General features: G+C 34.3%; 1 protein-coding gene across 4 annotated transcripts in view; it reads right to left on the bottom strand.

Moving 5' to 3' along the window:
* The window catches only part of XPOT (exportin for tRNA), a 40,769-nt gene that overhangs the window by 1,400 nt on the left and 16,809 nt on the right, over positions 1-22,560 (bottom strand). For 2 of the 4 annotated variants that reach the window (XM_036894867.2, XM_036894864.2), the window contains 20 exons: positions 22,282-22,351; positions 21,373-21,591; positions 20,329-20,513; positions 19,847-20,015; positions 18,412-18,648; positions 17,399-17,437; positions 17,205-17,267; positions 16,168-16,292; positions 15,647-15,791; positions 15,364-15,483; positions 14,902-14,996; positions 13,597-13,666; positions 10,650-10,888; positions 9,423-9,708; positions 8,308-8,497; positions 7,627-7,743; positions 7,346-7,461; positions 6,641-6,688; positions 3,437-3,508; positions 1,420-1,476 (listed from right to left, as the gene is read on the bottom strand). In XM_036894867.2, the coding sequence (XP_036750762.1) occupies positions 1,420-1,476; positions 3,437-3,508; positions 6,641-6,688; positions 7,346-7,461; positions 7,627-7,743; positions 8,308-8,497; positions 9,423-9,708; positions 10,650-10,888; positions 13,597-13,666; positions 14,902-14,996; positions 15,364-15,483; positions 15,647-15,791; positions 16,168-16,292; positions 17,205-17,267; positions 17,399-17,437; positions 18,412-18,648; positions 19,847-20,015; positions 20,329-20,513; positions 21,373-21,591; positions 22,282-22,351 (2,662 nt within the window). Of the gene's footprint in view, positions 1-1,419; positions 1,477-2,069; positions 2,120-3,436; positions 3,509-6,640; positions 6,689-7,345; positions 7,462-7,626; positions 7,744-8,307; positions 8,498-9,422; positions 9,709-10,649; positions 10,889-13,596; positions 13,667-14,901; positions 14,997-15,363; positions 15,484-15,646; positions 15,792-16,167; positions 16,293-17,204; positions 17,268-17,398; positions 17,438-18,411; positions 18,649-19,846; positions 20,016-20,328; positions 20,514-21,372; positions 21,592-22,281; positions 22,352-22,560 lie in introns of those variants that run through there. The other 2 variants (XM_036894865.2, XM_036894868.2) reach the window with 2 other exon arrangements.

Raw genomic sequence — 22,560 nt, 5'->3', positions numbered from 1 at the left:
CAGAGTATGAAAAAAAAAAACCCTGAATGCCAAACTAAGAAACATGAACCTGTTTTTAGTCAGTAACAGGTTTGTGAAGATTATGAAAGGAATGATTCTCAGAGGACTGTTAACTGTTTTCAAACAGATCAGCTTGGTGACACAAGGGAGGGTGAACAAAGTGAAAATACATCTACACTAGAGCGGCAGCACAGAGACAGAAGGGAAGTGCGAGAGAGAGAGAGAGAGAGAGAGAGAAAGTCAGCAGTCAGCAAGATGTAAGGGTCAACCAGGCATGAAGAGAGTGGGCACAAAAGGAGGAACCTCACTTTTCTAAATGCAAGAATGATGTTATCACTAAAGTAATCATGCTAACACCGAGAGAAGTCTGGTTTGGGAGGAAAACTCTTTATAAATGTTTTTTGGGTGGATTACTGTTTGAAGCCCCAGCCTGCTGCAATGTTCCAAGATCTGCTGTAAAGGAAGCCTCTAAGATCAAGTTACCAATTCTTGGGTCCTTTAATACAGTTTGACTGGCAGTTATTTAACAAAGGTTACCTCCACAGACACTTTGCTTTTCTGGGGAAATGGGAGTGGGGAGGGTTCCCAGTGACAAACAGTCACTCCCAATATTCTCACAAACTCTTTTGTCAGTTAAAGCTGATAAACTACTATGAAAAAAGGGAAAAAATGACAAGGGAACATGTTAGAACCTAAGTCAAAGGATGGTACACTTATTTCCCAGGAAAGCTCCTTATGAATTCTATTGTATACCCTGGGCAAAAGAACAAAGCAACCATTCAATAAGTTACCTGTTACCAAGAATTTTAGCTTTTTTGTAAAGTTCATCCCTGTGACTTATTTACTTTGTCATTGTCAAGTCTGTAACTCTTGATCCCCTTCACCTATTTTGCCCATCCCTCCACCCCCTGGAGGGTTATTTTAATTCAGTGATTTTATGAATGCAAAAAGAACCTAAGGATTCTTTCTGTCTTTTTACATTTCAAGTTTCAAAATAGGAAACAATCAAGTAAATCATACCTTCTCTTTTTATATTTTTGGCTCCTTCCTTTCAACTCAAATATGGGCTCAAGTTCATAGACATTACTTCTTCTAATCCTCTAGTTCCTATTTAACTACATATAGAACTGTAAAAGAAATCTGCCATTTTCATACTATGCCTATCCATGTGCCCAGTGTGCTTATCTAACTTTTTATGATCCTTTTTTGGGTAAGAGCTCAGTTGAAAGACGCTTTTCAGAAAACCCTTAAATACAATATCTGTAACTGCATATTCTTAGAAGCATGTTTAAGAAGGCAGGATTCCAAAATAACTAATTGGTAAGACTACAGTATGACACAATATCCTGTATATGTACTTTGTTGGCTCTGAGACCTCACATAATCATATGAAGACATGCAAGTTTTCCAAATACCTACCTTTAAGTAATTTTTAAAAACTTTAGCATCAGGCTGCTGAAGTGCTTGACAAAACTCCTGGGAGGCCAAGAGAGGAGAGGGGAGGAGAGATGAGAATCTTTTTGTATTAAATATATCATAATTCAAACCCACAGTATTCTTTTTAAACTGTAACTAAAGATAAAATTTACCATCTTGAAGACTTCAATGTACACAGTAGAGTAGTGGTAATGATACACACACCATTGTGCAACAGATGTCTAGAACTTTTTCACCTTGCAAAACTCAAACTCTATACACATTGAACAACTGCTCCCTTCCCTCTTCCACCAGTCCCTGGCCACCATCATTAGACTTTCTAAGAGTCTGACTACTTGAGATACCTCATTCAAGTGGAATCACACAGTATTTGTCTTCTGTGACTGACTTATTTCATTTAGCATAATGTCCTCAAGGTTCATCCACTTTGTAGCATATGACATGGTTTCCTTTTTAAGACTAAATAATATTTCATTGTGTGTGTATATATGCTACATTTTACTTATCCATTCATCTGTCAATGGGCATTCAGGTTGCTTTAAATCTACAATATTCATATTATATTTCTCAAAATCAACTTAACAGTTCCTCACCAAAAAGGGTTCTATGGCATTTTCAAATGTAATACTTGCCAGATAGGCTGCTTTCACTTTTGAGAACATGGAACAAGACTGACTCACACCTGAGAAGGCAGAGGAGGACAAAAACTACATTGTTATGGCTCGTCTCACCTGCTAAGAGCTGGTAACTGAACAGAGCCAGACCAAAAAAGAAAAGGAGGTAATTCTCTCCAGCAGAATTCTGCAAGTGTTGCCAGATGGCATATGAAAATGGGAAAACTGGGGATTCTTACCTTTTATAATCAAACTATTAGATAGAAATATAGTAATTTTGATTTTGCAAATTTGAGAGAATATTAGTTTTCACAATCAAGTGGTATAGTTCTATTTTTCATGGGCATTAAGATCACATGAGTAATTAGTAACTTATTCATTAAAACATTAGCTTACCTATATAGCAAATTATAACTAAGAAAATTCATTAATACCTCTAAAGTTGAAGATGGTATATCATGAAATAAGATATCATTGTCATTAAAAGTGAACTGTGATTACTCTTATGAGATCTATACTATTCTTCTGTAAATTCTTTTGATGCCTCTTATAAAACAGCTAAAAACACACTGTTGATGAAAAAACAATTCTTAGAATCTATGTAAGCGATTCTAACTCTAGTTATAATAAAAACTGATATGTCATTAGATATGTGTTATTTACTACATCAGAAATCTGGATAACTATATGCCAAGAAAATAACCAAATGCCATTATAAAAATGACTTTGTAAAAACATAGCTTTCCAGCCACTTATCTCAAAATAGTTTCAGATGTACAAAGTAAGCATTGATAAGCTTGGCATATTTACAGAAAATGAGCTACCTAGCACAAACCTTCAAAAGCAGAGTTTTGTGTGCTGTGTTCCCCTTTGGCAGTTGTGAGGAGCCTACTGTACTCCTTTTAGAATGTTTTTAAAAATGCATTTATAGCACATAGGATTAAAAGGAAACTAATCATAATGAATTATAGTTATCAAAAATATCTCTGATGTAGAATTAAGACTTACTCAAATAACAAGGTCTATAGTGGTATATCTTAATAACTCGTAATTTCAAAATATTGAAACGTAACCCATTTTTTTAGATCTCTGGAACTACTTATATGAGATGAAAATATCTGTGATTTCTATAAACTTGTGAGTACTACTGTGATGATTGGTCACCTTCATGATGGTAGGAAATTAAACTTCTGGTTAAAGATAAACTGTACAATTTTTTTTTCCCATTCAATCTCACACACCCTTTTTGTTTGGACTCCTGATATCCTACAGATAGTGAAACATCAAATTGAATACAGTCTGGCTTTCTGGAATCAAGATTTAGATTGAATCATATAGTCCTATTTAATTATATTAAAAGGAAAACCTGCTAGTGCAGCTCTTACCTGAATTATTTCTGGAGCTACTTGCAAGGAAGGCAGATATTCTTGTTGAAGATACTGAACACATTCTGGGCCCTAGAAAGAACAAAGTAATAAGATAATAGCAATAAAAGCATACCTCCCTTTTCATGTTCAACAAACTAGGGAACTGGAAGTTAGTAGCCAGGTGAAGAGACCAAGACCCAGAAACACAGGGTGATTTGTCAGGTCTGCTGTTGATTAAATCTGTACTGAAAAGCGCTGACTTCTAAAACCACTGCTTCATCGCCATCTCCAAGTACTTCTAGATGCTAAAATCTATAATAATAGTTTTCAGGGGGGAGGGTTGGGTAAACTTCGTAGAGGGAAGGGAGAATTCTACAAACTAATCCCTGACCCGTACCCATACTGAGCAGTTGCAAAGGAACTTAGGATACAATTTGAAAATGTTTTTCCTACAACAAAATGCTTCTCAGAGTGGCCTTAAGCAAATGTAATAAACTCAGTATTTAAAGAAAAAAAACTGATTTAACTTTCAAACTTGAGTCTGATTTAAAGGTTTTAATATGTTCATGACCTCAACCTAGTCCAACAGAAAGGAAGTTATCAAAATGAAACCAATCCATCTCTCCTCCCGCCTTAACACCTGGATTGCCTGTTTAATGCTACTGGCTCCTGAATCAAAGGATTTCTTTAGGTTTCCTCCTCTACCTGAATTCCAGGCCCTCTAATCCAATGGATAACCTAATGCCCATCACCTCATATAACCCCACTGTTAACATTTAAAAATCGAGTGTAGAAATCTTCTGCATACGTGGATGTTTTATTGCCCGTGTCTAGCTTGGATTAACACATAGTCTACAGGCACACACCTGATCATCTACATTTGCTCTCTTACAACACTAAACTATGTTTTCTACCTTTATCTTTTATCTACCTACCACTTCAGCATTTTATTAAAAATAATAATAATAAAGAGAGAAATGTGGTATCCACATATAAATCAAGTATAAAAACCAAATGAGTATTCATATTTGAACTGTTTATAGTTCATAATGCATGAGCAAAACCAAAAGTTTCTGTGATGACTGCCCTTGTACTGTTCACTATGTAACTTATTCATTATGTAAGAATTTGTTCTCCATGTAAGAACTTGTTTGTTATGCCTCAGAAGATTGGAGACTGACGAAAATTAGGCTTGGGGTGGACTAATGATTGTGCATTGAGCATTGACTCCCCTATACAGAATTTTATTGTTGTTAACCATCAATAAATATGAGAGATGCCCTCACAAAAAAAAAAAAAAAGTACACTTCCAATGGTAAAATAAATAAGTAACCGGGATATAATGTATAGCATAAGGAATATAGTCAAAATATTGTAACAACTTGATATGGTGATAGCTGGTACCTAGAATTATCATGTATATAAATGTTGAATCACTGTGTTGTACACCTGAAACTAATGTAATACTGTGTGTCAACTACCCTTCAATAAAAAATAATTATCTACAAAAAAAAAATCGAGTGTAGTTTGTGTTTTTTTAAATCAGGAACAGTAAATGTGTACTTTAAGAAGTCAATCAAGGGAATAAATGAGAAAATAAATAATGAAGCAAAACATTTCAAATAGAGTATTTCATTTGATTCATTTCTGTATGTGTCTAAATTAGAGTTTGCAGGGACAAGACAAATACTTCTGAATTGTACATTCCTTTCTGTTTCTTTTCATTTGTCATCTTCTGTGCTTCTGTAGCACTCAACCCATCATCTCTTCTCTTGTGAGTCTCTTTCCTTAGCTTTCATACCTTTGGTTCTACTTCTAGCTCCCTCTTGACTCTTGCTTTTTAGTCTCCTGACTTTAGCTTGCTGAACTAGTCTTAGAAAGTCTCATGCATTCCTACCACTTCATCTTCTTTAACTACACACCGAGGACTCCAAACTCAGTATTTAGTTCTAACTGCTTTAGACTCATATTCCTCACTGCTTTATAAACATTTGTTTCCACCCCGCTATCCTAAGTTACAACCTCACCACCTACTAACTTCCGAACTTTTCATATAACATAAGGCTTTTTACCACCTAGTCCCATTTTACTATTTAGCTATTACTTCTTTATTTTAGCTAAACAGGGTAATTCTATTATTTCCTACCAAATTCACTATACAAAGTCTGATACGTTTTCATATATGCTTAACTGCGCAGAACACAAGCTCCTCCCCTTGCCAGTGCAATTAATCTACGTTTGTCTCAAAGCCTGTGAAGAAACAAAAAAAAAAAACTACCTCTCTCCTATGGCTTTCTTCAACCACCATCATAGGCAAAACTGCTCATTCATGTTTAGTCCATTTAATTCAGATGTATTAATTTAATATATTTCTATTCAAGGACTTATTTAACCCACTGACTTATTTATGCATTGGTTTTCCCTGATTCTAAGCTCTAAAATTATTGGGAACCTTTAAAATTCATCTTTATACAGCTCCCGTTCTGCCCCCAAATACATATTCTTCACCTTAGCAAATAGCAGACATGGAGAAAATGCTGAGTGGGGGGCTCGTGCTTTTTTTGTGGGGCGAGGGGAGCTGCTGCTGTGTGGGAATGCCAGGCCTGTACTGGCATCCTGGCTTTGAGTGAAGTTGGAGATAGCGATTTTGGTTAACAAACAAAAAGCCCTGATTTTTAAATGTTGTTAATCATTTCAAGTTATTTAAAAATACTGTATAAGGTAAACAACAATCATTTCAACAAGTTATTTAAACAATACCCCGTAAGGCAAACAACATACCAGGTAGCTTCAGCCCAGAATCACTTATGATTTATGCAAATGATTAGCCTGACAAGGAGAACAGAACATTCTAAAGTAGTGAGGTGCTCTAACCATTTGTACTATTAAGAAGCTGGAGAAATCTGGTTGTGAAGAGCCTACTAGACTGTGAAACTTGAATCTTGAAATTCTGGTTAAGATCTTTCACATTGTTTGTCAAACCAAAACACACACATTTTAACCATCTTACCCAAAACATAAAGGACAATAACAGATACTACTACTTCAATTCAAGTCCTCTCTCACATCTAAAACAGTCAGAACCGAAGGTTAATTAACATTTATAAAAGCTACAGCAGCAAAACAAATCACACACATTAAAAGCCTAACAAGTATACAGGTTATACTTGTTAGAGTGTAATAAGCAGAGATGAGCTTAAGGGCACGAGGGACAAAGCTTACCCGTTTCAGATGAATTGTTTTCAGTGTCACGGCACACTCAGACAAAGCCTATGAAAAACAATTTTAAGATTTCTTCATATAATCAAATCTTGATGACTGATCCAACTTTTCTATTTATTTCCCTGGCCACTGCTTATTATTACCTCCAAAGAAGGTATGGAGAAAGAAAAGGTAACAGGCAGATGGAATAAGTGCGCTGAACAGAAAAAGAAAAGTACAGGTACTGTCTTAACGTAGTATAATTATGAAATCTAGCTTTTACTAGGTGGTGGGAAAGCAGGCAAAGGGCAACTGCTTGACATTAAGTATTCTGAAGATGACATCGTCAGAGTAACTACCATTCAAGGAGACAAAGTTACTCTTCATGGTCAGAAAACCATTCAGCCCAAGTTTTAGAATTAAAGTAGTAGTAGGAAACTAGTAACTCAATCAAGTTTTAAAGACTGTTTGCATCTTACATTCCTTTGTGGTCCTCCATAAAGAGTCTTGGTTGTTAAAGTTGGAGCTGGATTTTACATATTCAACTTCAGTATTGGGATTCAATAAGAATCCACAAAAGATCCAGAAGACATATTGGCCTTTTAAAAATGAATCCCAATTTGAAATTATTAATGAAACCTAATATAATCAACTTGGCATTAAAGAAATTGTTGAGTTAGAGCCCATGAGATCTATACAGGTAAACAAAAATTCCTAGGTGCTTACCAATACTGTTTGTGCATCTGCCAGGTCAAAGGTTTGTTTCAGAGGTGCTAGGAAACATGCAGGGACAATGTGCTTATAAACAAAATCAGCAAATCCCACTGGTCCATCTTTACCTCCTGTCAAGAGAATGCAAATTTTCATCTTGTGTAAAAAAAAAGAGTTAATTACTACTGGGGAAAATCAACTCTGAGTGCCTGTCTGTATTACAGCTGGGGTTCCATTTTCATGTCTAAGAGTCTTACGAAACAGGCTGGGGAATGAAGTTAAAAAAAATATCTTACCCCAGAGTTCTACCAACTTAGAGAGGATGATAAAACATGTTTTCTGTGCAATTGGATCTGGATATTCAACCGCTCCTTGGATAACAGTAACTAGCACTCGTTCTACATTCTCAGCACCTCAAGAGAGAAAAAAACTTAAGTACAACTTCAAAAAGAATTAGAATGGCAACCTAAAGTACTCATTTTATATACAGTAACAAGGCAAAAGCATTTATAGAGTTGGTAAGATCTCTTACTTTTTATTAACTCAGCTCCTAAATTTTAGGCATATAACACTGAAAAATCACTACTCCCTTGTTGTTACCTCACCTTCAGGATTTCTTATATAACAAAACTATGTGGATCTAAACACTCCTGTTTATTCTAAATTTCAAAATGGCAAACAGGCTAGTAACACTCCATTGTCACATCAGTTCTGGCAAGCAGCCATATGCTATTTGCACTACTAAAGAACCAATTAGAGAATGCTGCCTTAGGAACAAAGGGGTTGAATACAAATTAATATTAAGGTCCTCTATACGAAACTCATTCCCACCCCGATAACAGTAACTGTCAATCCTTGGGATCAACACACAACCACTTGGAAACCTTAGTGTTTGTTGCAGCTAGCTCTTGCTCATAGCGACATATAACAGTGGTAGGGACTGAGGCAGACAATTTAGACTTCTTGTGCAGCCCTACCTTGATTTGCTATGACTTCGCTCATCCCACTGCCTGTGACTGTTTGCAGGAAAGCAAAGTAACTCCTCCGCAACATCTGCTTCTCCAAAGCGGCAGACTGGTCGTTTTCCTCTGCTGGTCGGAGCAACACTTCAAAAATTGCATGAAGCAAAGGCATGAACATCTGCTGTAAGAACGGGGATACCTGTATCTGAAAATAAGAAACAACTATTACTACTTCAGAAATGAGTAGGAAAATTATTAGTATGGAACTTAGAAAAACCATGTTTTACATAAAGCCTATCTCCAGAGTGTCTATTTAGGATATAGTTTTACATACATTATTAAGTTAGCAAATACCAATGTTAAGACAAAATCCACATAGTACGGACATTATTGGAAGTCTCAAGACCATGAAGTTCAACAGTTTAAAGTAACAGGGAGTCAGACATTTCACAATTAAGTACTGCCATGAGTATTTTCATATTTAAATTCTCAAGAAATGAATTACATTGCTAAATTATAAATGACCTTATATGATTGGGCTCTCAGATTTTACTTGCCCTTAGGCAAACAGCTTAACTTCTCTGTGTCTCAGTTTCCTCATCTATAAAATACAATTCTTATCTCCTACGGTTGTTAACAAGGTTCAAATCAATTAATGTACAAGGAAATGCTCAGAACAGAGTTTGAACACAGAAAGCAAGCACTGTGTAAATGTTAGCTATTTTTATTAGCTTATTTTGGCTTAAATTTCCTTGTACATAAAACTGACTTTAGTACACTGAATTACTTTCAAACTTCTGTGAGAGCACCCAAATTACAATGCTTTTTATTTACTTCTTTGGACATTCAGTACTCAATGTTGTTTTTATTTGCTTTCTTAAAATAGCAGACTAATAGTTTTTCTGCACAGAGCAGATAAGGTTTGATTTTACTGAACATCTATTAAGCATGTCCTATGTGTCAGCCAGTGTATTAGATACTGGGGATAATAAAAATAGATATGATCCATGCCCTCAAGTAACTCCTATCTAAAACTACAAACCAAGGGGCAAATGCCAACATGTATCTAAAGATAAATACACCTCATCTTTCAGTCAGGAGATTCTCTGAGCTCTGAAAGTCTGTGGTACCTTAAATTTGGCTGTAATCTGGTTGATAAGAGGAATGAATTCCTGGAGGTCTTTTGCTTCACAATCTTTGAGCATATGTTCTGAGGCAGATGGAATGAATGGAAGAACTTCCTCCTCCAGGCAAATAATCATTCGATGAAGAAAAGTGCGAACTCCACTTCTGAGAATATCCTTTTGTAAGGGACAACTGAGGGCTGGCAAGAATGTCTGTAAACAGTCCAGATAAACTTCGGAACAGCCACATTGTTTCACAGTCTGCTTGTTGCTGAAAGCTTTGCTTGTTCGACTACATAAGCAAAAGTCAGGCAACTAGTTAAAACCTTAACCTTTGCAAGTTTTATGGAACAATAAAAAAATAATACACAGCAAATTACAAAACTGACAAGATTAAAAAGTCAATTCTTTATTTTCCGTGTCACAACTACTTTCATATTTAGCTAATATGGTTATTTGTACACTATTGCTTCCAGTTACCCTTCCAGAAAGGGCTCAAATTAAATTAACAATATGTAATTGATAAAATCCTTCTAATGTGAGTCAACCTAAATGTTTTACTAAAATCCTGATAAAGTATGCAGAAAATAGAAGAAAAAAAGCCATTTACTGTGACTTGGCTGTGCTAGATAAATATGCAAACTACCCATTTAAATTTAAAAACTCTTTAGAAATCAAGTTATTTATACAACCTCTCTAATATTAGCTTTTTCACTGAAGTACTTTGTAGAGTGATTTCTCTATATAGCTTCTAGTTATCAATCACTACAATTTTCATGCTTTCATTGTTTACCAATAAAAGTGATGGGTAGAGAGAAAGAACTGGCAGTTGGGGTGGTCTTCAGGAAATAATGCAACAGCTAAACAGAAGCCTTATTAGCACTTTCTCTTTAAGGTGCCAAGACAGATCCAATATCATTGGTATATAGTAAGGCACTTATATTAATCCCTATAAATACATGATCAATTTATGACAAAGATGTCACAAGGGTTAAGGATTTTGATAGCTGTCAAGCCAGAAATGCAGAATGTTATGTAATCTATTCCCTTCCTCAGTTAAATTTTTTAATTCACTCAGTTTAGAGAAGAAACCTTTAGAGAAGAAGAAACAATTCCCCGGACAATCCAGTTCTGGAAACATGGGTATGTGTGCCCCACTCTAAAAGAGCCAAGTAAATATTTCTGTGGGTGCAGAGACACTCACTTTACAATTTTAAGTGCAATCACACTCACCTGGCAAATCCAACAGCGTGGTTCAGACAGTCTGCTAGAGATGCCTGTCTTTCTTCATCTTGTGCCAGCATCAGTTTTTCTAACAGAATTTTAAATTTCTCCATTAGTGGAGTCAACAGATTCCTCATTAATGCTTGCTTCCGTTCGGCTGGATATTCACTATTAACAATCAGCACTCCAGCTGTCTCATAAATAAAGAGTTGATCATCGCTGCTCAACAAAGACTGGTAACCATTTTCCTAGAATGAAACTTAGTTTTATCAATGTTTCTCTTTGTTCAGTTCCTCTCATTTAAGTAGAGTAAGTGCAACAGGGCAAGAGATACAAGCTATCACACGTCAACACATTATTAAAGGGTAGATCAAGTACTTATAAAAAAACACTTTCTCCCAGCACAATACAATAGAAAGAAGACTGAATCAGGTATCAAAAAATCATGGGTCTAGGACAAAGGGGCATAGGAATTCACAATCACAATGTAAGTTGGTCACAGGAATGGTAGTACAGCATGGAGAATATAGTAGATTCTATAACGTCCTTCTACAGTAACTGCACTCGAGGGGGTGAAGATGTAATAAAACGGGTAACTGTTGAACCAAATTACATCTGAAACCAAATTAGACAGTATATCAATGATACTTTAATTTAAAAAAAAAAAGGGTCTAAGTCTACTCCTGATGACTTTGCAAACAGTCATACAATTGTTAGTCTTCTTTCTAACTTGTTGTCTTTTATGAAAATCTTATTTGTAAGATTATGATGCTATGGATGGAGCTAGAGGGTATTATGATCAGTGAAATAAGCCAGGCAGAGAAAGACAAGTATCAAATGATTTCACTTATCTGTGGAGTATAAGAACAAAGAAAAAACTGAAGGAACAAAACAGCAGCAGACTCACAGAACCCAAGAATGTACTAACAGTTACCAAGGGGAAAGGGACCGGGGAGGGTGGGTTGGAAGGGAGGGATAAGGGGGAAAATGGGGCATTATGATTAGCACACATAATGTAGCAGTGGGGGGACACGGGAAAGGCAGTATGTACAAAGAAGACAAGTAATGATTCTATAAATGGACAGTGACTTTAATGGGGCATGTGGGGGGGACTTGATAATGGGGGGAGTCTAGTAACCATAATGTTGTTCAAGTAATTGTACATTAATGATATCAAAATAAAAAAAATTAAAAAAAAAGATTATGATGCTAAAAACAAAGTGTACAAAAGTGATTTGAATGTGGGTACAAAGGCTATACCGTTAATATTTTGAAGAGTTGAGTAACAAAAAAAGCACACATCATACACAAGTTTTTTTTAATTAAGGTTATTATTGATATACAATCTCATGAAGGTTTCACATGAGCAACATTGTAGTTTCAACATTCACCCACACCATCAAGTCTCCCCCAACACCCCACTGCAGTCACTATCCATCAGTGTAGTGAGATGCTATAGTCATTACTTGTCTTCTCTGTGCTGTACTGCCTTCCCCATGACTCACCTATACTGTGAGTGCTAATTATAATGCCTCTTAATCCCCTTTTCCCTCTCTCCCCACCCACCCTTCCCAACTCTTTCCTTTCATACACAACAGTTCTTACTTTAGAACATTTGAAAAAAAGACTGCAAATGAAAAAAACAGACCTCATTCAGTCACAAGTAAACATCCCATATACTGGTCAGTTTTTATTGAGTTTTTTTTTTTTTACATTTATGCATTAAACAGAGGCCAAGAGGTGGGGGGAAATATCAGAGCCCTCTCTAGGTCCAACACTAAAGCTCCCTGTTAAAAAATCATAAAAAAACCTAGTCTTAACACACAAAAATTATATGGTCATTTTATTACAAAAGAATTTTTCATCCCTTAAAAGACAAATGTACTTATTTAAAAGTTAACTAAAGCATTTATATAGTATTGCTAGGACTAATCACTACTCTAAGAGTTGAGAACACAAAGATAAAATAGCTATATAAATACAAGGTACTTCAAAAAATGAATACTCATAACCCTATTAAGCAGCCAACATTTGGTAAAATCAACTTGAATATACTAAAGGTATTTATTTAGTTTTTTTAATACAACAAAAAAATGACTGCAGGGATAGTACAAGTTCTTGTTCATATGAACTATATGAAAACTATGAAAAACTTCCAATATCTATAAGGTAATAATTATGGCTAAATTGGGCTCTCTGAATGCCTAAGTCTTATGGGTCAGTGTGAACTGCCAAGGAAAACTGGCATTAAATGAGTGAAGTACTTTAATATATAGGTTTTTGTAATAGGTAGGCAAAGATAATTTAACCATATAAACCACCAGTAATCATTTATTCAGTGAAATTACATAATATTTATACTATAAATATTGACATTTATTTAGAAGAACCAAAGTATTATTTTAGGTTTCATACTTTAAGTGGTGGCTCTTATAACTTACCAAATAGAAAAAAAATGAGTCAATGTCAATACTCTAAACAAAACTACATACAAATCATAATACACTTACAAAGTACAGTAAGTCTTTTCAGTGAAATGGACACCAAAATATTCAGATCAACCAGCATTTATTTTTATCCCAAGGCTGAAGATACAGAAAAACTTCAATCTAATACTAGCAGTGACTGAGAATGGCTAATATGATCATAGTATTAAATAGAGAAGAATTTAGAAACTGATTTTTTCCTTGTCCATAAAATAACATTAAGAGACAAAGCAGACCATCTCACACTGCCAAATTTGTCAACTTGTTCCCATTCTATTTCTGTTACTATACTTTGTTTACTGTATTTTCACAGAGTTTTGGTAAGAGAATAAACTAATAACTCTTGCACAGGTTGCACTGCCCCAACTGAAAAAAGAAAAGCTCACAAAGGCAGTAGCACTAATGGCTAAAGGCACGGGCAGCCTTACTGGCATCTGGGGATAACCTGTAACTTGGGGATAAATACTTACAGGTGGAGAAAGCTCTAATAAATCTTGTATTCTGTTCAGAATATCCTCAATGAAAGGATTCATTTGTTTGCTGAACAAAGGAAAAAGGAAAACCACAATTATATAAATAATAATGCTTGACAAATTTTGGAGTCAGACTATCAGGGTCTGTCAGTTATGGGAATGTGACAGTGGGCAAAGTATTTAGCATCTCCATGCTTAAGATTATCTAAAAAATGTAGAATAACTGTCTACTTCCTTAGTAGTTATATCACTTGTTAACCTATTAGAGTGCATTTATTTGTATTACAGGTTTAATTCATTATTATTTGTACTCTGGACTAAAGATTTACCTGCTATTTCTGTTCAATTGAGAAGTATTTAGAGCCTGCAGTGCAAGCTATTTTAAAAAGTTACCATTTGTAACTCCTTATCTGTGACAATCAGACTTTTCTGTGTATTATGTAATTAAAAAAATTAATGAACTGAATTTTTAGAGCTGAAGTAAGACTAAGGTGTATTACCAGCAATTGTATAATTGTAGGTACCTATGCTTTGGAGTAGGACAGTTGGGTTTATAGGTAAGCGCTAACATTTTGCCATCTGTGACCTTGGACATGTTTTAAAATTTCCTTGAGATTCAATTTCTTTATCTGTAAAAGGAAGATAGAAATAGTACTATCTCAAAAATTCGATTCTAAAGTTCTTGCTCATTAGAACAGCTCCATTATTTTTTCACTGTTTAATGTTATAAGTAAATATTGTAAGAATAAAATTTTTGTTAGTAAAGTAAAATAAATAAATAAATAAAAACAATGTTTGAAAAATTGCTAAAATATCAAACTCTCTTTAAGGCAGAACTAAAAAAAGTTCAGTTCTAAACTAGTCACATGTGACTAATACTAGCTATGATTTCAAAAGTCACAACCTTATAAGTCTAAAAACAAGTAATTTTCATACCAAAAAATGTGCTAGTAAAGAATACAAAACAGATTAGATTAAAAATGTATTTCTTAGGAATGTATTTAGAATTTCAAAGTATCCATATAGTGATCCACAGCAATGAAATTACTGGTTAAATAAATAATGTCATTAGAGATGACAGGCATTACATATAAAAGTATGGAAAACCACTTTTCAGTGATAAACAAAAGTACCCAGGCTAATGAGCAGGAAAAGAAATCATAAAACAATGATACAAAAAAAGAACACCATAGGGCAAAAAGACCCAAATCTACCACAGGCTCTTAGAAAATAACTTATATATCTTATTTAGTAATCTTAAAAAACAAGAATTAAACACAACAGGTGATATTTTGTACTTACTTGAGAGATTTGACAAATCTAGAGAACAGGTAAGCAGTTCTGCTCCGTACTTTTGCGCTAGAATGCCGCAGACCCCTGTGATCTAAGAAGGCCATCTAATAAAAAGAGACACCTTTACCATTTCTGCATTTATTCAAGGCTTTAAAAACTCCTATTGTTACAATACACTTCTGTCTATATACATTTTACTTCTTAGCTCCTATATGGCAGGAACAGAGAACATATGACAAGTAATCCTGAATGACACACAACAGGCCCTTAGGATTTGTTTTCAGTTAGATTAGACAGAAACTGTCCATTTTAAAGAAATGTGGAGGGGTTAGTCTCTATGTGTTGAAGAGTTTTTGAGAGCTTCTGGGTCTGGAAAAAGTTATACAAGATAGGAAGATAGAATACTATCTGCTCTTAGCTGAAAAAATACTTGGGAAAAAACAAAAATTGAGAATAAAAATGTACACTTACTAGTACACAAGGAATGTGCTGAGGTTCAACTGTGAAAAACTTTTCGTATCTAACAACAGTTTCAAAAAACTCCAATGTCACAGATGTATGCTGATAAGAACTCACTCCTGATGTTACCAACTGGAGCAGGAAAAAGGTAAGACATCTATCCTTATTTATTGTAACATCAAAATGCCCCAGTATTAACAGATACTAAGTTCTAACAATTAAGGAACTCCCATTATATAGTTTATAGTGAAAATAAAAAATTATGTTCAAAATAAATTATCTTCAGTATACTTACAGTTCGCATCATATCCTGCAAAGCACTAGCTTTTGAAACATCACCTGAGAAGTGAGCACCATGAGATACTGGAAGAGCTTCTGCCAACATATACAGCAATCTTATTGCTACTTCAACTTCCATAAACCGTGTAGTCTGCCAGTTCCTGCCAAGGTATACTGTGTCAGTGAGCTCTGAACATCAACTTTTTATACAACTAGTGATAGATACACAAGATACAAAGACACCAACAAAAATTTCAGTTATTAGAAAGTTAATAGCAACTGTTAATTTTGCCAGGCAACAAAATCTGTATCACAAAAGTAAAATTGATGCAATCCATTTTATTGTTTATGTTTCCAAGATCAGTGCTTTCCTGAATCAAGATAAATGAAGAAGACAATGTAAGTGCATTGTCTGAAAGACACAAAGAGTATCTTAATAAGTAACATAAATTAAAAACCTGTGTCTAAATCACTTGTCCTAGACCATCATCAGGGAGAAAAGAGGTGGAGTTGTTACAAAAACATTAACAAACTTACTGTAGTGTAGAGCTAAAAACTCTGCGAACAGAAGCCAGTAGTAACTCTGGTGAGACTTGAGCAAGCCTGTCTAACAATAACTTCAGTTGTTTTCTGTATTCTACAAACATGGCTTCATCTTCACCCTAAAATATATTTTAAAATTCTCATTTAAAGATCTTAAAGTTCATGTAAATGGTTAGCTCTAGTTTTCTGCATTTACAAGTTTAGTACATTTTCACTGATTTTTATTTATATGGAAAAACTTAACTATGTTTAGTAGGCTTTCACCTCCTGCACACAAAAAGTTATTTCTGAACATAGTCCTGGAACTCAAAAGCCCAGAGCCAGAAAAAGACAGGGAGGAGGTTAAGGACAATATGAATCTAGAGGCAGAATAGATTCATATTGGGCTTTTATGAGACTATCAACACCTTCTTTATACTCCTTGTATCTTGTAATAATAACCTATGTTTTAAGATATTCTATGTAATGAGCCTAGCACTTGCTCAAGCATGCAGTATGTTGGTTATTGTCACCTTCTTATAGCCCAGTTTTTTTATGCCCGAGGTGGGAACAAAACACTTCAGCACACAGCTCAATAGTACATGCCATAACTGAATTGCTAGAAAGCACCTGATGACCCTTGTGTTTAATGGAAGATGATCACTGGCAACTAGGGGTGAGACTTCCCACTAGAACAAGCCCAGACGGTTAGAACCTCATTCTACTTCCCCACATACACCTATGATCTAAGGTCTACGGACTGAACCTCAACTCATCATTTGTATTAAATACAAAGTGAACTATGATCACCAATAATTATGTCAGTATTTTATGATGTTCAATGTTACCTAGTGTTTTAAAAAGGGACAAAATCACCAAAAATTAATTATAAAGCTTCCATTAATTTCCCCTAAGGACAAACAAGGTCAATATAAACAAGACTGATTGTTTAAGTACTTTATGTCTCAAAGCACTCTAAAATCTTTAAAACTTGATAAATTTGATGTAAGTAAACAATTAAAACTGATTTCTCCTCAACACAAAATTCTTACCTCATTTTCAAAGTTATATTCTTCATCGTAAGTTAGTTTTTTCATAACAGCCAACATGATTGCCTAAAATTAAGAATAAAGTACTGGTTGTCAGTCTCTTTTAAATTGACACCTGAAGTTAAGCTATATTTCAAGGCAAACTGAAGACACAGATTCTACTATTGGTTTAAAACAAGCAGAAAGAAGTCAGTTACCTCCACATTAGCTTTCTGCTGATCCGAGAGCACTGTGAGCTGTTAAAAAGTAAGCAATAATTTATCAGATTTCCTGAAGTTATACTTGCTTATCAGAATATTCTTTAAATCGATCAAGATCTTTTAAAACACGCATACAACTTTCTGGGGGGCAGTTTGGTAGCACCTTTCTATATTTAAAATGTACTTAATCTAAAACCTAGCAATTCCCTTCTCCTAAATAACTTACATGTAGGCAAAGACATGTAGATGAATTTGATTTTTAAATATACTTGTAATGTATTCAGCAAAGAAGTAGGTTGTAGGACAGTGAAGTATGATTCACTGTATTTTTAAATAAGGCAAAAAAAGCCTAGAAATCCATTAACAATTTATATACAGTGGAATCACCAATAGTGATTTTAACTTTCTTCATACCTTTCCACATTGTCTAAAATTTTTTTCATGTATGCATGCAGATGTGTTATGTTTATAACAATACAGAAGCTAAATTTAGTGTGGAATAAAATTATTTTAAGCTTGACTTTATTCCACTAATCCAATGTAAACAAAACAGGAATGGCTCTTTTATCTAATGTCACATTGAGCTTACTAATTCTTTCAAAAGGCTACTTGCTATAAAATACAGAATAATAACATCTATGTTTTCAGTTCTTATTAGAAGCAACTCTCTAGGGTGAAATCTTTAATTGTAAAAATTGTTTATAAGAAATGATAATTAAAATAAAGAACCATATTTAGCAAAATTTCTACTGTATGTAGAAATAAAGATTCAAAATGACAAAATAACCTAAAGCTAGAAGTAATTCTGAAACTACTGAATTTTAGAACCTGACCATTCCTGTTTTCTGGCTAAGTTTAAAGGAAAAAAAAAAAAGAAATACGTTGTTTAACAGTAAATACTGTTAGGTACTAAAATGTGGGTATTTTCTTGTTTTCATTTTTCCTGTATTTTCCAATTCTCTATGGCTCTTCTATATCTACTGGGTAAAAAGAATAAAATGATGACTCACCTGCTTCAAGATATGAAGATAATCATAACAAAATCCAATAATGTTAGAAGAGATGTCATCATCCTCATGAATTAGTAGCTGCAACATCAGCGCCACTTTTGTTTCAATAGCTTGTAGTGCCTCCTGAGCATTCTTGATATCACCGTTCTTAATTAATTTAGTCCAGCTAACTATCAATGACTGTCCCATTCCATTTACCAGTTTAGAAAATCTGGCCAGGAAGTCTACATCTTCTTCCTATAAGAAACCAGGACAGACCTCAATTTAAAACCACCCACTGAGGAATCAGAGGGAAAACTCTAACTTCAGTCAGAATTCAAGTGCCAATTATAGGATTCAGTTTCAAACTAACATCAGACATTTAACGATTCACCATCTTGATAAAGACATTTTTAGAATTTGTAATTCTTCTACTATTATTATCCACTAGTCCTCTTTAAAGCCAACTGTTCTTAATTATTATACTACTGTAGGTAGACATGGCCAACTCCATAAAAACATAAAGAAAGAGATCTGTGGTTTTAGAACCTTCTCTATCAACTGCTGAGTTTAGTAAATATGCTGTACTAAAGTTAATGCTGTCATATAACAATGTGTAACAATCTACAATATTCCTTTCTGAACCTATTTAATTTGAGCCTTAACTATGCTGCAAAGAGACAGAACTGCTACTACAATTACCTGCCTAAGGTTTTATTAGTGTTAGAAACACTCAAACTTAGATTATTTTCATCAATTATCCTTATGATACTCTATTAAAAAAAAGTTAGCTTCAACATTTTAGGTCTTTCACCAGACTAAGTAAGACAAATTATTAGCAATGTAAGAAAACTACTAATTGTCTGACAGCAAGGAAAACACTAGAGCTGTATTACTGATGTATCAGCAAAATGAAGATTTCTCAGGAATTTCTTATCTCTATCACTGGTAAAATTAAAATAGAAACCTTCAAAGTCTGTTTCTAAATTAATGATTTACCACACTCAGAGCCCTCACTCTGTTGGGGGTAAGCTCTAACAACTCAAATGAGTAATGATTCAAAAATAAAATGGAAGTGTAACATTTACAACTGAGTCTAATTTTGGCCAAAATGCACTAACATGTAAATAGTATTGCCCCATGACACTTACAGTATGGCTTGCGGTCCAGCACTACAGCATCCATCACCTAGGAGCTTATCAGAAATGCCTAATTGCAGGCAGCCCAGATCCTCAAGTTTAAAAACTGGTATAATCTACCGTCTAAGGCAAATGCTAGAAGTAACATTGTAGCTTCTGGATATAGCATTTCACTATTTAAATTTCAAAGACAGCTTCCAACATTAAAAGGATCCCTCACACTCAAAAAACATAAAGAAAAAGAAAGCCTATTTAAATCACTACCTATCCTAGTTTGTTCTAACAACTTTCAAAACTTTATACATAAATTTACTGACCTGGTCAATGCTGAAAAACCCAGCAGACTGTAATACTTGACACAAAGATTCTACTAATTTCATTTTATCAACAGGATCCATTCCTTTATTTACAATTTCAAATAAACAGTCACATGCTTCTTCCCGTAGAACTTCAATTGACATATGACCTAGCAGCATATTTATAAATCTGGTAATGAGGGAATAAAAGTGTTATAACATTACCAAATTCATGAGTTTTACATACTGTATTTTGAGGGTTATATATTTTTACTTACTCATTTTTATTAAGGTATTGTTGATATACACTCTTATGACTATTTCACATGAAAAACAATGTGGTTACTACATTCACCCATATTATCAAGTCCCCACCCATACCCCATTGCAGTCACTGTCCATCAGTGTAGTAAGATGCCACAGATTCACTATTTGCCTTCTCTGTGCTACACTGTCTTTCCGTGACCTGGAGGGTTATATTTAAAAAATATAGGGATACTTACCTATCATTGGCTATAAGGGATAAGTCTATCCAAGAGACATAAGCTCCAACTACTTCAAGGCACTGACACGTCACTTCTGAATTAGTATACTGATAATTTTGTAAGATTTGGTACCATGATTCCACCAAGTTTGGAATGCACTGCTCCCTCATGGTATCTTTTATTAGAGTATTCCTTCGAGCCTCCTAAAAACCAAAAACCTTAATTGCAATCAAAGTATATTTCCTCACAAAATGTCTGACATCTGAATAGTTGCACATAGTAATTTCCCCTCCACTAAACTTCCAGATTTGTTCCCACACTCCCTGCTAGGATTTCCTCTTTATCAGTTCTAAAGTCATATCCTGTGATTCTGTTTCCTTTCTCCATTCGGTTCCTCGATGATGGATTTAATATCTTTTAAAACACAAATTAAACACAACCATTGTTTAGAAATCTTAAGCATGTGATAAAAGTTATTTCTTATTATGCAAATATGATAGATGACTTAAGAGAACAATAATTTACATGTGTGATAACCTTTAAAGTTATAAGTATGTTTGACATACATTGACCTTAAATTATTATATACATTTGAATTAAACAATCTCTATTGTGTTCTTTAAGACTAAGGAAAAAGTCAGTTCAGGTAATGAAGAAATAGACTAAGGTGATGGGCTATATGACTGAGAATATACAAGAACCTAGCATGGATTCATAAACAATGCTTCTTACTCACTAACTATATAGTGGTAGTAGTAAATAACCACATTTCTCTACAAATGTATAGGAGAGAAATCAGTTTGTATATTTCACTGGAGAAAGTGCTTATATAATTTTTTAAAATCTAAAGTAATACTCTCATTTTAACATATACCTGGAAAAAAACCTACAGTTTAAATTCCTTTGTAAAATAAAATTCAAAATGTTGGGTAAATTTGTAAAGTGTTCTTAAGAAAATTTACCTGAAAAAAAGATATAGTACTTTCTGCTCCTTTTATTACATGCCCATCATGTCCTACAAAATCTACATTCAAAACCAAAAATTAATGGAAAGTTACTTGCCTCTGATGTGTGCACCACATCTCGATCCACCAACTCTGAATCAATAGCCATGAGAATTCGGAGGTACAGATCTACTCCCCTTGGATTTAGGTCCACTACTGAGAGAATGTCAAAAAAAAACTTGGGCCATTTAGTGAGATATTCTGTAACAAAAAGCAAGGCGAAGACTTGGGCTGCTTTATTTCGTATAAAGGTCTTCTCTGGTTGGGGATTCAGCATCTAATAAACAGAGAGACAGTCCATGAAATTAAACCCACCAAACTTCAACATGGGCTAGATTAGCTATGTAACAAATATGCTTGAGAATTATCAGTCTTTAACTGTGACTGGCCAGATGGAATACATTCAAACAAGCAAAGGTGCCAATTATTACTTCTCATTCTCAGACTTGCAAAGATAAGTTTCATATGCAGAATTTTACTAGGTTCTATAATTTTTTCTAAAAAGAAAAAAAACTCATTTGTTTTTCTAGATGCTTGCTCTTTAAGAAAAATTAAAATTCTAGCTACACAATTGATTTATATGTTAAAATTAATGAAAAAGAACATCCTGCCAATAAAGAACTCTACTGGCCCCTGTGTAAAGAGCTCTTTGTGAAGTGGCTATCCAGGAGGGCTCACCTTTAAGAGTGAACAGAAAATCCACTTTTGTCAAGTAGTTAAAAACAAAAAAATTATTTTAAAATCAGTTTCCATGATGTGTCATAGAAAGCATAAGAGTTTGTTACTGATATAACTTTAAATTACAGTTTTTATCTACCTGTGATCTTCAAAACTAGCACTTTCTAAAAAGACTATGGGATCAAATGGAGGATAAATAATCCATATTTTTGAGGTAAAGTTGCAAACTCTTACAGAAATAAAAATTTAAGTATCTGGTCATTTGAGGTACTGAATGAAATTATTTTACCTGAGCTTGAAGCCAAGATATGAGCGTCTCCCTAATTAGTTGTTGTTGAACAGTAGTTAGTTCTGAGTACCTGTTCAAAACAGAGAAGAAAAATAATAATGGCTATATATTTAGTGTCTGTGGTTTCAAAAACAATAGCCTCAAATAACTGAAAGAGGAAACTTGTGTAACATTCAATTATCTAGGATTTCCTAAAATAAGTCGATAATGCCTTTTCTCACTGCATTAAAAATTTCAGCAGTGGGAGTGGCAGGTGGGTTATCAAAATTAATCACAGTT

This window comes from Manis pentadactyla, chromosome 10 (assembly GCF_030020395.1).
Source record: "Manis pentadactyla isolate mManPen7 chromosome 10, mManPen7.hap1, whole genome shotgun sequence".
Taxonomy (NCBI): domain Eukaryota; kingdom Metazoa; phylum Chordata; class Mammalia; order Pholidota; family Manidae; genus Manis; species Manis pentadactyla.
Note: the sequence above shows the minus strand (reverse complement) of the source record. Positions and strands in the feature narration are given on the sequence as shown.